Source organism: Dunckerocampus dactyliophorus, chromosome 17 (genome assembly GCF_027744805.1).
Source record: "Dunckerocampus dactyliophorus isolate RoL2022-P2 chromosome 17, RoL_Ddac_1.1, whole genome shotgun sequence".
Lineage (NCBI taxonomy): Eukaryota > Metazoa > Chordata > Actinopteri > Syngnathiformes > Syngnathidae > Dunckerocampus > Dunckerocampus dactyliophorus.
The window spans coordinates 8,250,575-8,266,236 of NC_072835.1; the positions used below are offsets into that span (position 1 = coordinate 8,250,575).

Below are 15,662 nucleotides of genomic sequence, written 5' to 3' on the forward strand. Positions count from 1 at the left end.
ACAATAAAAAAATAAAGCATTGTTGATGAAATAACTTTATTAAGCAGTACATATTCCATACATATATCAAGATGACACAAACATAAGACATTTCTGGGAAGCACAATCACGGAGGTGTTCAGAATAAATAAAACAGGGGGCGTGTCTGTGCTTTAAATTGCAGTTTATTTAAAGTATGGATCAAAAGGTCTGTAAAACTGGAGAAATGTAGGTGATTTTACAGCTAACCATAAACTATTTTTAAAAAAGTGAGAAGGACTTGCAACTCTCTTCTCGACATGCCCGATACAGCTGCTGGAGGAGATTCCTTTTCTACTACATTTTTCTTCCTAAAGTTTAGAAAAATGTCATAACGCAATAAATTCCAAACATTTTCCGGTGAAAAAACGAGCTTAGGGCTGAAAATGGCCCCTGCGGTGTACTTTGGACACTCGTAACGGAAACATCCATTAGGCTTTTTCTCCAGCCAGCCATTCTAAATTCAAAATTCTGTACATACAATTACGGCTCTCAGTAACAATTGGAGTGGAGAAAAATTGACACTTAGTAAGAAACATGAAATAAGAAAACGTGCTTAAGAAAACACCTCCAATGTTTGAAACTGGGCCAATATCAAAGTAAGATTTGAACACTGCTGGAAGTCACAAATCTTCAGGTTTATATCGCCTACTTGCGGTTATAGGTTCAAAGAAACACCTACAGGTGGTCCTCGGTTTACGATGTTTACAACAAAATTTTGGTCTGTAAACACAAAAGTTGCTTGAGACCTTGTTACAGCGTGCGCCAGCAAAAGAATACATGCCAAGTGAAGCACAAGAATGCAGTGTGTGCCTTGCACGGAGCGGATGAATACAGTGTGTGCCTGCGCAGCCCCACTGAGGAAGAACAACACTGCTTATTAGTTACATTTCTGGACTTCATTATGTCTCCCAAGTGGTAGTGCGCCAAAGAAAGGAAAGCCATCACCACTTAAGTGAAAATGAACATCATAAAAACCTCAGAGAGGAGAAATGCCCACCAATGTTAGCCGCTCTTTTGGTCCCCATGGTTCGCTATTGCCACCATCTTTCAGGATAAAGAGGGGTCATGGATCCTTTGCGCTGTTACAAGGTGATCTAGGATACTTAATTCTTGTATTGAGTCTTGTTGTTACAGTATTTTATACGTCCTTCATGACTTCTGTGTACAGTGTGAGTGACTGAGGAGTTAATTTAGGTATAGTTTATGTCTAAATTCCGACTTACTCGTAGTCCAGGAACAGAACTCGTTCGTAACCCGAGGACCATCTGTTTTACATTAAGTGAAGATAACTTGTTAAAACACACAAGTAAAGACCACGGTATAAATACAAAAAGACACTTACAAAAATATAGAATAGTTTGAAAAACTGTAGTAGTTAAAAGACATATCAATCCAAGTATGCTGGGTTATGTTATGACACCCCCTGCTGATGGACGACTGTAAACAATTATTTAATAACTGTCTCGCTTATTGTAAATGTTTTAAAGTATCCCGCAGTCAGGTCCAGATTATTATAAAAATGTGGCGTGTTCAGTGTCATATATAAAATACGAAAGAAGCTTGCATGGTAATTATTAAAGACAGCAAGAGTCTCCAGCATACGACTGGTCTTCCAAGTGTGCAACATCAACAAAGCAATAACATACATCAAAGTCATCAAAGTCTCCTACGAAACGACCACTTCCACCTCTACAGCATCTATGATGGTGTCCTCCCCGTTCAGGCTCTTTCTGACCGCCTCCTCGCGTGGGCTGGAGTCTTTCGCCGACGGAGGCGGTGATGACGAATCAGAAGCAGACCCCGCAGTTTGTTTGCCGTCGCCTTCCTGTACCGCTAACTCTATCTCCTCAATGGCGCTTTTAATGGCCGCTTCCTCCTTCTCAGCTTCCTGGTTCCTGTTTCCTACCAGCTGCCGAAGGAGCGACCGTGGAGATCTCCTGTCTTGCGGGACATCCTCCATGACAGTGGTGACGTGGCTCACCTCCTCCTGCGCGCCGTCCTCCAGGGTGACCGTCCCGTTGGTGGCGTCGCCGTGGGCTTCGTCCGGAAGCACCACCTCCACCACGGGATTGATGAGATCTCGGATTTCCTCCACACTATCAGGAGACTTGGGCTCCTTGCACAGGTCCAGATTGGCTTCTTCCTCCTCTTTGGATGCACAAGAGTCCTCTTCCGGGATGAGCTCCACCCCTGGAACTTCCAAACATGACTCATACGGCAGAGGTACTCCATCCAGTTGGATCATGGACACCACCTGCTTGCGTCTTTTACCAGAACCGCCATCCTCGCTACCGCTGTTGGAACCGTTGGACTCCTCGCTACCAAATTTGGCAGCCCAGTCCACCGGTGAATTTTCTCCAAGTAGGTGAAGGTTGGGGTCGCTGTTGGTCATCACAATGCTGTCCCTGTAGAGGTTGTGCCTCCTCTGCACGGCAGCCTCCTTCACAGCTACAAACACACACATACAAAATTTAGTCATGTGACAATTCCACCATTCTTAATGCTTCTTGACCCTCACCCATCATTATGTCCTTCGTGACGGACTGCAGCACCACCTCTTCAAACATATTTTCCACAAGCAGGAAGCGCGAAAAATCCGCAAAGATGAGCTCTTTAAAACGCGGCAGCTCCTGGGGAGGGCAGAGAAATGAACATTCAATTCACGGGTGGACATTCCTGCAGTCAGCATGCCGATTGCATTATGCTGTGTGATGAACTGCACATTTGGAGTGGCCTTTTATTGTGGCCACCTGTGCAATAACCATGCTGTCTAATCAGCATCTCGATATGCCACACCTGTACCTGTGAGCTGGAGGGATTACCTCAGCAAGGGAGAAGTGCTCACTGACAGATTTAAACAGATTTGTGTAAAAATATTAGAGGAAAAATAGGCCTTTTGTGTATATAGAACCAGTTTTACATCTTTGAGTTCAGCTCATGGAAGATGAGAACAAAAACAAGTGCCACGTCTTTAACCATGACAGTAGCAACGATTGCTATGCAGACAAAAGCAGCCAATGGAAAAACGTTGAAATGTTGATGCAAATAACCCTAAGAATCATGCACGTTGTCACCTCTAACACAAAGCTGACGTGCCATACCGTAGTTGATTTCAGTTCATTCCTTGTTAAATATCTAATACAAAATACAATATACAGTACAGGCCAAAAGTTTGGACACACACAACACAACTGATCGTCCCAACCCCATTAATAAGGCAAGAAATTCCACTAAGTAACCCTGACAAGGCACACCTGTGAAGTGAAACCCTTTCAGGTGACTACCTCATGAAGCTCCTTGAGAGAACACCAAGGGTTTGCAGCGCTATGGAAAAAATGCAAAGGGTGGCTACTTTGAGGAATCTAAAACATAAGACATATTTATAGTTATTTCACACTTTTTCATTAAGTACATAAATCCAAATGTGTTCGATCATAGCTTTGATGCCTTCAGTGAGAATCTACAATTTAAATAGTCATGAAAATTAAAAAAAAACCTGATGGGTCCAAACTTTTGGCTTGTACTGTATACTGTAGTCGTGCATATTAGTGTATTTTCAGGGCATGCAATTGATTGCAAATGGACCGTTCATAGTCTCATTCATCCAGGTCATTGTATTCCCAGGATATTGATTTGACATAATTATTAGTGTAATTGTAGCACATGGATTTGTACATTAGTAATTCATTTTACATGTAATTTTATATCACTGTGAAAATAAATGAATTTAATGAACAAAAAAAATCATCTAGGTTTTCACGCCCTTCCGGATGCATTTCAGTTCCATTAGTCCAGGTTTGTGACAAAGAAGAACTCCAGTGGATGGGTGTGAGACACTGGCCAGGAACTGAACCAGCACCAGGACTGGACTAAAGGCAGCAGCATTTATCACTACACTACCAATGAGCTGGTGAAACCGTAGTGATTGTGGTTTGTTTTGGTCTATTGCTCTCAATTCCACAAGGGGGAGACAAACGTCACATCCTTCATTACCATTAACCAAAGTCTGACAGGTCATTTTTTTCAATAGCTCTGCTATCTAAAAATAGAATAACACACATCTTGAAGGAGAACTGAAGGATGAATTTAATGGGAAAAAATACTGCAAGATATCAGACTGCAAGATAACATTACATGATGTCTTTTTTTTCCCTACTTGTGCTGTTTTTTTTAGTTTTCCTTTTCAATAGTGTTTTTTACAATGTGCCACGGATCAATAAGAAACAAACTGCGTACTAAAAATTCCTGAAAAACATTATTTTCTAATCCTCCTTCCACCTCGTCCTTGTTAACAAATGTTAATGCTGTGTGTAAATGTATAGAAGTGAGGTTAAATAATGTTGTTAGCTCTGTGCTGAGTGCTAGTGTGCATACTGTATTTGTTTAGTGCATAATCTCACGCTATTTCAGCTCCATTTAGCTTAGTAACAAGCCTTGTATTGAGTTCATTTCCTTATTGACTTTTGTACTTTATGTGCCTTTGTTTTCATAAGGATTTAAAATGACTACCTGTACGTCTATGTGTGATAATAGTTACATTCATGAAGGGGCAATTATGGACTCTACACACGGGAGGCAATGAGGCCTCTAGTCCATTCATTTTCAGTCCAACCAACGCGACAGGGTGATTATGGCGAGTCTCCGTCCTGCCAAGCAACTCATGAAATTCATGCATGTTAAATTTTGTGCTCGTGCATGTCATCGTGCACACGCTGGCTTACGATGCGATCCTAGAAAGTTGAGAAATGTTACATTTTTCATCACTGTCGCTGTTCGACCAAGATAATTTCAGTCTCTCTCGCAGGTAAGCATGGAGGAAAGAATAATACTTGCCATGTCAGATTTCCTGGAGTCATTTGTAGGGGTGTCTGATATTGGCTTTTTCCGCGATAACCGATATGCCGATATTGTCCAACTCTTAATTTCCGATTCTAATATCAACCAATACCAATATGTGTAACTCACATATCTTTTTCTTGAGTAAAATTGTTGTAAAGTACAGTACTCTGAAATTAGTACAGCTATTTAGTTGGCTACTCATCTCTGAGTAGATAATTAATGTTTTACATTTTTTATATTAGAATACATTTGTGTTTTTGTGCCTTTATTTATGTTATTTTTGGAAAGATTACATTTATTTTTTAGTTAAAGGGGTATTGTTTAAAATACATGAGTGTCAGGTTCAAACTCCTGTGACACTTTGCTGACTATTATTTTGATTGATAACTTTCATGTTCTTATTTTATGTGTATGGCTTTTAAGCAATACTTTGTGCTCTACAGCTGATGTAGTGTGAATTACTACCTGTGTGGGATCAATAAAGTTCTTATCTTAGCCATCTGAGAAGATCAAATACATGCGGGTGTGAATGTATAAACGAGAGGCATTAACTAAGTTTCTTTGTAGAAAAGCGCTTTATGAAAGTAAGTACGTTTATTCACTGACAGCGCAGCCTTGCCACATCCAATATGGCAGCAACGTTGACGTAAGGCTCAGCTGGTAAGTTCATTGTGAGCTCTGTTGTTACTCTGCTTGCTAAATAAGGAGTTACTTCCTCCTCAAAGGCTTGTGAGCGGAACAGTATGAACTACATGATTCAGCAATGTTTCAGCAGTGATGTAGGGGAAAAAAACAATACCGATGTTGGCCGATATCACCTTTTTATGCCAATATCGAGCCGATAATTATCGGTGGCCGATATTATCGGGCCACCCTAGTTATTTGACAATTTTTAAAAAAGAATTTAGAGACGTAAACAAAAAAGCAGCAGCATGGGAACTTGTTTGAGCCAGAGTAAACATATCAGGTTTACATTAGTTTAGACACACATTATGCAAGTTTATCTCCAATACTAGCAAGATCCGGCAATAGCAAAGAGTACTTGATCAACACTTTGCATAGCCTAGATCAAAATATTGTGACAGTTCATACAAGCTGCTTTTCTCTGAACTACTTTGATACCCCAGAATTCCCTCCAAATCTGACAACCAATCAAAACAGTAGCAGACTCGCAATTCGCTTTGGATGTGAGTGCGTTGCTCACCAGTATTGATGGCCACAGCTGCTCGTCGCCTCCCATGTGCAGGGCTTTCTACGAGTTGGCAATGATTTTCGCCAATCGCGAATGGTTTGTCACCGTCACCCCCTCCCTCCACATATATCAAACTAAAATGTATTATTGTGGTTTATGTTTTTAAGTGTGTAGGGGTAGGCGGTATATGACGTCTGGTCAAATGCCCATATGAAAATGAATTGTACTGTAATTGGGTGCTACTCACGGGTGTGCAAGATGGACAGAGCTGCTGTAGCATGTAAGGGATTATGATCTGTAGCAGAGCCTCTCTGAAGAATTTCTTGCGTACTGTGCTGCTGTCATAATCATATTTCTGGAACAAGAGAGAAGGGATTACTGACCCCTACTAGCATTTTCTCATGCAAAAAATCAATTTTTTTCTATCTGTTTGTATGGTGTCTATTGTATGGTGTATGGTGTCTGTTTACCTTCAGAACTCTGTCTTGGCACCCTTGGATGGTTTTGCACAAGTCATTGTCTCCCTGAGCAGCCAAAGACTGCTGCAGCAGCTGCTCAAAGGTGTGTACTGCATTGTCCATTTGCTGTCAAAATAAAAACACACAAAGAAGTAGGACAGATCAATCCATATCTGGATGCCAAGGGCAGCATCAGCATCGGATCAATACTATATTAGTGTGATGTGATTGGTATTTTTCAGTTTCACACATTTGTTTTTTTTGGTGTGTTTTTCACACGGTTACATTGTTGATATTGGTATATGTATACAGTATATTCTTATACTGTATAGGGAATAAGTCACTGGATACATTGGGGCTTTTGGAGCAAAAAGCCAAATAATTTGAATGAGAGTAGATTTGCTTTTTGTTTCCTTATTTTGCACTGCCGACTTTATTTAGCTTAAACAATTGTATTGTATTTAATTTGCTTGAGGAAGTGCTGTCTATTTGCAATGAACACACAATGTAAATGCACTACTTTCCCCACAGGAAGTTACCCAGCATGCCTTGAGTGTGATACATTACTACTGTATAAAATTGTATTGCTTTGCATGAATACTAGTACAGTCAAACCTGTCTATAGCGGCCGCTGAAGGGAAACGGCAAAAGTGGCCACTATCGACAGGTGGCTATTATAGACAGGTTGGCGGCCATTTTGAATTTGTGTGCGCACATATTAACATGTTTACAAAAATTTAAAATGTAGTGTTTAAAAATAATTTTAAAAATTAAATCAAAGAAGGTAATAAAATTATAAAAATATAAGTAACGGAGAAATATTTTTAAAAATTCATTTCCATCTTTGATTTTTTTTAAAACATGATTTTAAAAGCAAGAAATAAAAATTTTAGTGAACGAGCCTGAGGAATGGGATCTAACAGGATACGCGTGAAGCAGTCATGAATGGGTGAATGGGTCTAATTAGTCGGCAATTAAGTTAAATTTTAGATGTTTTATTCAGGTGTTTGGGCCATTTTAAAATCTATTCACGGCGGCATTACAAAGTGGGAAGATTACCGTTTTGGCCGTCATTGAATCTTTTCAGGGCGGCATTGCAAAGTAAGAAGACGGCTTTTTTTATGTGGAACAACTGACAGTTTGTGTGGATCTTGTGAATGATTGTGACTGAGCTAGGAATCAGTAATTGAAGTCTACACACGACGGCTTCATTGCTTAAAAAACGAAACTTTTTCGTGCATGAAGCTTCTTCTTGAGTCGGCATTTTGGCCGCTATATGCGGTCAGATATTGACCAAGGGATACAAAATGGTGACAGGTGACCGCTATACACAGGGTCCACAACACGCAAATTTTCTGCGGGGGATTTTTTTTCTTCAGTGGCCTATAGGCAGTTGGCCGTTATAGACAGGTGGCCGCTAAGACAGGCTTGACTGTATGTAAGTGCCTGAATAGTCTGTATGGTACAGTTACATTGTGTGAACACCTCAAGCAAGTTGGAGTTTGCCTCGGACTAATTTCAGTGCAATAGAAGCTTTACCAATGCAGCAGGAAAAAGATGAGGTTTCCACCAATAAATAGCCTTATTGTGGAGATTATAAGCACAAAACGGTGTTTTCCCACAAATAAAAAATCTGCAGATCTGGGGACACAAATGCAAATATGCGTGGATCCACTGTATTGTTAATTTGTTCACAAATGAGTTTTTTCCCGTAAATCTCTGTCTTGCATTTAATTATTTCTTTAATTCTAATCAACAAATTAAAAGCAAAATTACAAAATGACCTTACAAATTTTCCAAGTAAAATTATCAGTATCATCAATACTGGCCCTGTATTGGTATTGGATACCAAAATTTGCAGTATCACTCACCTCTTTTCTATAGTACTAGTGATATGTTTGTAATGCAGTGCTGAATCACTACAACCAATATGTTGTAGCAGGTCTACTCTCAGCTACACCAACCCTACTTTGTGACATTCTGACTCTGATAACGGCATGTGAACATTCCACGGAAAAAAGCAGTGGCCTCTCACCTCCCTCATGAGGATCTGAGCCCTGCTGACAAACACAGAGGGGCTGGATATGTCGAACCTTTCCTGCAGCCCCTCCAGGTTGAGCTCCTCCACCTTCTCGTAGCAACTCTGCATTTTGACCGGGTGGAAGGCAAGCATGGAAAGCCTCTCCATGTGCTGAGGGGGAAAAAAGATCCACATGACTGTGTGCACGGTGACACAACAAATAAGCAAAATATGACTGACCTCTCCCAGTTTCTCTTTGCCTCCTCCATTTAACAAGTTCTTGCTGATCTCCACCACCTCCCTGAAGAAAACCTCTCTGACCTCTGAGAAACCTCGGCTGGTGGGCTCCATCAGGGCCTCCAAGATGGAGCTGATATAAGTTTGGACGCTCCTCTTCAGGAGAGACTCTGCTTTGGGCAACACCAAGGCTGCTCACAGTGGAGCCGTATAAAAGAATAGAGAAACATAAAAGCAGATGGCATTATAAACAAAACACGAATGCATCTTTTCAAGGACTTAACAATTTCACTGGAACATGCTCCATTCAAAGGATGCAAAGCATAAAGACTTGAGACAGCGGAACCCGTTTAAGTCGACATCCGAGGATCAGCTGACTCACGTCGACGTAAGCAGTTGTAGACGTAACCGAAAATAGCTTCGACCGTGTTGACCATGCTTTCATATATGCGCAAATCTATCGTGGTACAATCCGGGTTAACACTGCCATGCTTATATTTTGAGACTTACTTTGCACTGAAGAAGAAGTCACTGTGTGCACGTTTTAATGCAGTGTAACGAGAAATCATGTTGCTGTTGTCATTTCGTTTCACGCTGCTTAGTGATGAAGGTAACAATACTACAAGCCGTCAGCACAAACTGACTGATTTTTCATAAAAATGACCCTTCTGGGTCTCAAATTTTGTTCATTTATATCGATGTCGGCTTAAGTGTGGAGGACTTGATGAGTTGGTGGACTTAAAATGGGTTCCATGATGAAATCAAAGATCGCTTTAGCCCTCAGGTCGTCTCTGGCAAATTGTTTACACCTTTCAAATGCTGTGGCAATAGGAATAAGCACCGAGCGTCGTCGCAATGCTGCCGTTTCAGGAGGCTGATGTGTTGAAGCTCAGTGGTTTTTTTTCCCTCATCGCAGATTGTTTGCAGCAGATTTGGTGCGAGTAGCACATACCATGTCTTCCTCTGAAACAGTGAAGAAACCCCACTCGATCGACACCATGTTTGTTTACAAATGAGCACATGCACAGGAGAAAAGGAGCGCTTGATTTCCTCATCCTAACCCACCTACAGCAGTTAATCTCACCGTATTGGAGCGTTTTTTTTTAAATTATTGGTTATTTGAGCTATTTTTTATGTTATTGGGTTTATCGGTATGATGTAGTAATTCCTCATCGGAATGTCAGACCTCAGAATATCATGCACCTCTACTTTTTATGACTAATGCCAACGCCGGCCCTCCTCTGATCGTTCAACCCCTTGATCCTGTTTTTTCTCTCTATCTACCCCCATCTGTCCCTCTACTCTACTGTCTCTCTGTCTCAAACCAACCGGTTGAGACAAACAGCTGCCCCACAGATCATGGGTTCTGTTTTGAGGTTTCTTCCCTAGAGGGCGTTTTTCCTTGCCTCCATTGCCAAGTGCTTGCTCACGTGGGGTTCAGTTGGTTTTCTTTAATGTATGACGAGTGTGGTTCTAAACCTGTGTGTAAAGCACCTCAAGATAACCTCTGTTGTGAATTGGCGCTATATACATAAAATTGAGTTGAACTGAATTGAATGAGTATTATTGAATTGAATTGAGTATTATTTTCAGTTAATAAGGTTACCTCGAATCTTGCTGCTGACATGCTCTTTAGAGGCAATGACTTGGTCCATGTTGGTCCTCAGCCTCGCATCCAGTACAGTCTTCTGAGACTCACAGGCTTCAAGCAGAGCATCATATTGACTGGTGGTCTGGGCCAAAACCTGCCTGTAAACTGCATCCGATATCTAGAAAAAGCAAAGTTTTATTCTGATGATTCCACCGTGTTTGTGCAACATTGAATGTTTTGCGTGGTACAGTCTCATCGGTACTCACAAACATCCAATTTCTCTGTTTCTGCTGCGTCTTCCCCTTCAGGCGAGGCCCAATCACATTCCTCAGCTCAGGATGGAGGGTCTCCATCACAAGGTTCGCCAGAATCTGGACACATGCAAACATTTGGACAGTATGTTAGCTAAGTGCCTAAATATGAACTATTCATTCCTGACACTCATTTTATTTTATTCCTACTTTAACACAACAACAGCAGTGCTTAATTCCATCACCATATACAGTATTTATCTCTAACTCGGAAACACGTCTCAGTCCATCCTCGGAACAACACTTCTACCTTCTCCACCTCACTACCGCAAGGTGCATTCATGGATGCTCAAAAGCAGGTCGTTTCAAGGAGACCACTGGATATCAGTCTTCTATTTTTCCACACAAAAGCTGGACTAAGATGACCCAATTTATTTGTGTCGGATAAAAGTGTGGTATCTGTCAAAGTTTTACCATTCTTGCTGCACTGCATTTGAAAATTACAGTACTCTTCTAAATGCCTATAACTCCAGCCTACAGTCTAGTTCAGATGACTTGCAGAGAGACAAGCGAATTTCAAATTATGGTGTGTAGTATGTTTTCGGTTAATTTTAATTTTCAGCTCATTTGGAGCCGTTAATAAACATACAGTTTGTTAAATATATATAATCCTGTCCTGGAATGTATCTTTCTGTTAATAAAATACGATGGAAATGTTACATTTCAGACATAGTTGCAGGGATTAACTCATTCAATCCCAGCCATTTTTCAAAAGACAGCCCCTTCAGTACGGCCATTTTAGACGATTCTGACTGATTTTTCAAGGCACACGGAATATTGAGTTGTATGTTTATATAAACATGGAACCTACCAAAAGAAAGATTAGACTCTCGTGTTTCATCAGGAAAAAAAAGTTTGTTTCGACTGTTGGAGATGAAATTTTTTCCTACACTACCTTTATCCGTTCTTTACAAATCAGCAGTAAAACATACAGTAGATAAGCTGCAGGAAAATATCAGTTCCCAAAAAGAAAAGGCAGAAAAACAGCTTTTGCGAAAAGATAGATTTCAGCTCGAATATCTAAACAACAATAACAACACAAACAACACAAAAAATGTGTTGTTTTACATCAAAGTAACAATTTATTTACAAATATAACACCATGAATTATTTACAATTTTCACATTTGGAACTAAACTGTGTACATGTGCGTGCATGTGTGTGCAAGTGCAAGCGTAAAAATTTCCCTACAAGGTGTAACCTGCACTCTATACTCCTCCACGCTCTCTCACTTCCTCCTTGCTGCTAAGTGAGTTAATACATGCAAATGATCCATGCCGAGCTCTTATCAAATGCACTTCTGCCACCTTGTGGCCGTTTTTATGGCTTAAAACCGCTTTAACAGTGACATCTATTAGTATGCGTCACCACCTCTTTTTTTCTCTTTCTCAAAGTACACCTTTGGGATTGGGCGTTCGGGTTTACAGAAATGTATAAATACGTCTTTGGTATTGAATGAGTTAATGGTGATTAAACCTAATTAATTTGAACAATTTGACAGTGACTATTAAAAAAATGTGAGATATGAAGCAAATGTTTGCCGACACAAACCAAATACCTCCGTTTTACCAGTCCACATACAAACACAGCCCAGCGCCACAGATACATTGCAGTCCTACGGGAAAAGCTAACACACATAAAGCAATAAGCACGGCAAAGGGGACTACAAAGAACACAGGGTGATTCAGAAGCAAAAAAACTCTAAGTGAGCAATTCAGAGGGGAGAGCTCACGCAGTAGTATGTGTTTTATGTTTGTGCTGCCTATTGCATGCTGTTAATGCTGAAGGGGTGCAGGAGCACTGCCGTTTTTGACGTTTATGTGTTGATGTATTCTTTTTTTGTAGTGTGTGATGTGGGTGTGTGCTCATGATGCTGCTAATTGGTCATATATTTATTTAGGAGAACACCTTGTTTTTTGTATTTTTGTTCTACCAGTTCACCAGTCATGTGGCATTTCAAGGGGTTAACTTAACAAGGGCAGGGCTCCATACTGCATGTTTAAGACTAGGTTCAGTATGTTTGCTACAAATACAACATTCTATATGGAGAAAGTACTGGGGCACTGGACACCTCTTTCACAACATACAGCGGCCTAAATGAAAGAAACTATTCAAGTTGGTCTCCCCTTTGCTTACAATTTTCTGAGAAAACTTTCTAAACATGTAAGAGTATGCCTGTAGAAATTTGTGAGATATGAGGTCACTGATGTAGCATGAAATTTCCTCTGTTTGAGCATATTTTTATTTAGAATTTTCTGTTGTCATATAATAGTTTCTACTCTTATCTAACAGCAATGATACAGTAATAGACTACAATTACATTCAAGATTTCATACATCCACCAATATTTCTTCCATTGGCTAACAATGTAATAAAAAAATAATAAAAGGATGCATCTGCTAGTTTCTGTTGTAAAATCCAGGTTAAGATTGTCTTGCTTTTATTCTTAAACTAACATTGACCAGAATAGGAAGTCACTGTGTATATGTTTTAATTCTGTGTAACTTGATGGAAATTATGTTGCTTGTGGCGGGCAGCGGATTTCATACCTGGGACTTCAGTGGGGACTTAAGTGCCCCCAAAAAACCTTTAATACCACCACTGTAAAATCACAATTATATAAACCATCAGTATACCGTAAGCAATGGTCTGGAAGACTTCCAGTGGAAATGGCCTACATCCTCACTTATCTGTCCATGTAATGCATACAGAATGATGAACAACACAGTGTCGGTCTCCTTTCTTCATGTCGGAACAGGATCAGTTCATCACTGCGCTGTTCATGTGACGATACGTTCCACTGCACTGCTAACTTTGAGTGTTAGGAATAGGCTTTCAGGCATTAACCAATCAAAAGACGGAAAAATGCTGACAGCACGTAGAAGCTGAACTCTTGACTGGACAAAAACAACTAACATGCACATAAACAAACTGGAAGGAGTGCAGTCAAGAGACACGCTACAAAATGAAAACAATTGACTGAATTGAATAATTCATACAATTTCTTGTAACAAATACAAGAATGTAAGTAATGTAAATGTAGGTCAGTGCTTCTGATAGTGTTTAGACCAGCAGAGAAGGCTTTGCTGGCCCTGACGGCACACCATTATTGCTTAGCAATAAAGATGGTCCAACAATACTACAACACATGTCAACATAAACTAACTTATTTTAAATAGAAATGACCCCTGTGGGTCTCAAATTTCATGTCAACAAAAGTAGTCAACCGTGTATGTCGATGTTGGTTTAAGCAGGCACCTTTCAGAAATAAGACAAACAGAGCTTGATGAGTTGGTTGACATAGATGGTTTGTCAACATAAAGAAGTTCCACTGTATGTCTTTAAGGATATTATTGTCCAGAGGGGCAGGGTGGAGCTGGCTGTGTTACAGTACTTTGCAAATGTCTTATACAGCACATTATTAGGAGTCTAGTTCCTGGTTCATGGAGGATGACTAACTGACACATGCTTACATTATCATTCTGGGGGAGTTGATTTCCATTGATTCCATAGTGAGTCAAACAGTGAAAATAAATTCCCAAGGGCCTTCAAGTTTTGCACAGGAATATATGTGTTAACACTTCAGTGCATGTATTGTAGTATACTTGTGATTGATGCTTTTTTACCCTGTTGTCTAGAATTACAAATACTCTATTCATAGAGCATAGGGATTGCTGACAGGTTCCTGTAAAACCTTCACCCTGCACTAAACAACTTTCTACACCAACGTCAATCACAGGGCTGAACAAAATGTCAGTCAAACATTTCACACATAGGCCCAATCCCACCAGCATACATGTTTTGGACAGTGGAAGGAAGCTGGAGTACCTACGAAAAAAGTGTTTTTATCATCACCTGCAAGATTTAGATGGATGATCTTGATTTCAAAGTAAAGGGAAGACTTTGGTGTAAACTGTAGATATTAAAATGCCCAAGTGTGTATTTGCTAACAGCTGCGTGTTCAGTGAGTTTTAAGCAGTTGAGGAATGATACTTTTACCGTTAGAACGGCTTAAGTGTGGCTTTCAAGTTAGGCCAAGTCTGTCTTGTCTTTTATCTGACATTCTTCTTTATTGATATTGACAATTACCATAGCAACACAGACACAACCTAGAAGCCACCTGTACCGGGGCCCCGCGATTTTAAAAGCTGAAGAAGACTGAGTAAACAAAGACCCCAAAAGAAAGTGTCGAACCTGTGGTGGAGTTCCACACATCATATCCCAAGTCCCATAGTGTCCCTTGGCTTGTCTATGCAGCCTCACAGTGTCGGTGAATGCCGGTGTCTGAACAGTACAGTCCTCTGGCAGACCTGAAGGGAAGAGGATGGGAACGTTAGAAAATACAAGAAGACAAAACAAAATGAAACCATCTCTGAAGCAGGATGTTACATTCATTTTAGGGTAGGGGTGGGCGGATTGAATGAAATATTGACAGCATCGGTATCAAAGGTAGTTTCAGTACCTGATCGATACTAGCGTGATGAAATTGATATTTTTCTGTTTCTTCTATGTTTACTTTCTCAAATACACACACAATACACATTAGACCACTAAACGTTTGAACATGCACATGTCCTGTTTCTGTTTCAGTACTTTTTTTTTTGCTGTTCAACATGGATCACACCAGTGACATGCGGTCGGGGGTGGGTGGAGGGTGGGGTGTGTGAACATAAAATGAAATATGACATAAAATGACATAAAATAAATATTAATATTTGTCCATAGGACTGTGTTATAAATATATTTTCTGTACAATTGCAACTGTTTTTAACATTTCTTATGTGAAAAGCCATGAATGGAGCAATTAAAGTCCTGGTTCAATTAGAAATGCTTTTTGTCAGTCCTCTTCATCATGCTGTTCACATGACCGAGACCACACCTAACAAATGACCACCATTGCAAGGCTTCAAATAGGAGGCTCTCAGAGGGAAGTGGCCACTGAGCTTTGAGTGTCATCAGCAGGTTACATCATACATACAGTCAGGCTGAAACT

General features: G+C 40.3%; 1 protein-coding gene across 2 annotated transcripts in view; it reads right to left on the reverse strand.

Moving 5' to 3' along the window:
* Positions 1 to 31: 31 nt before the first annotated feature.
* The window catches only part of niban2a (niban apoptosis regulator 2a), a 55,117-nt gene continuing 39,486 nt past the window's right edge, over positions 32 to 15,662 (reverse strand). For both annotated transcript variants that reach the window (XM_054757429.1, XM_054757428.1), the window contains 9 exons: positions 14,864 to 14,979; positions 10,625 to 10,729; positions 10,374 to 10,536; positions 8,771 to 8,958; positions 8,546 to 8,701; positions 6,523 to 6,636; positions 6,300 to 6,407; positions 2,540 to 2,651; positions 32 to 2,469 (listed from right to left, as the gene is read on the reverse strand). In XM_054757429.1, coding sequence (XP_054613404.1) covers positions 1,688 to 2,469; positions 2,540 to 2,651; positions 6,300 to 6,407; positions 6,523 to 6,636; positions 8,546 to 8,701; positions 8,771 to 8,958; positions 10,374 to 10,536; positions 10,625 to 10,729; positions 14,864 to 14,979 — 1,844 coding nt within the window. In that variant the 3' untranslated portion in view covers positions 32 to 1,687. The remainder of the gene's footprint in view (positions 2,470 to 2,539; positions 2,652 to 6,299; positions 6,408 to 6,522; positions 6,637 to 8,545; positions 8,702 to 8,770; positions 8,959 to 10,373; positions 10,537 to 10,624; positions 10,730 to 14,863; positions 14,980 to 15,662) is intronic.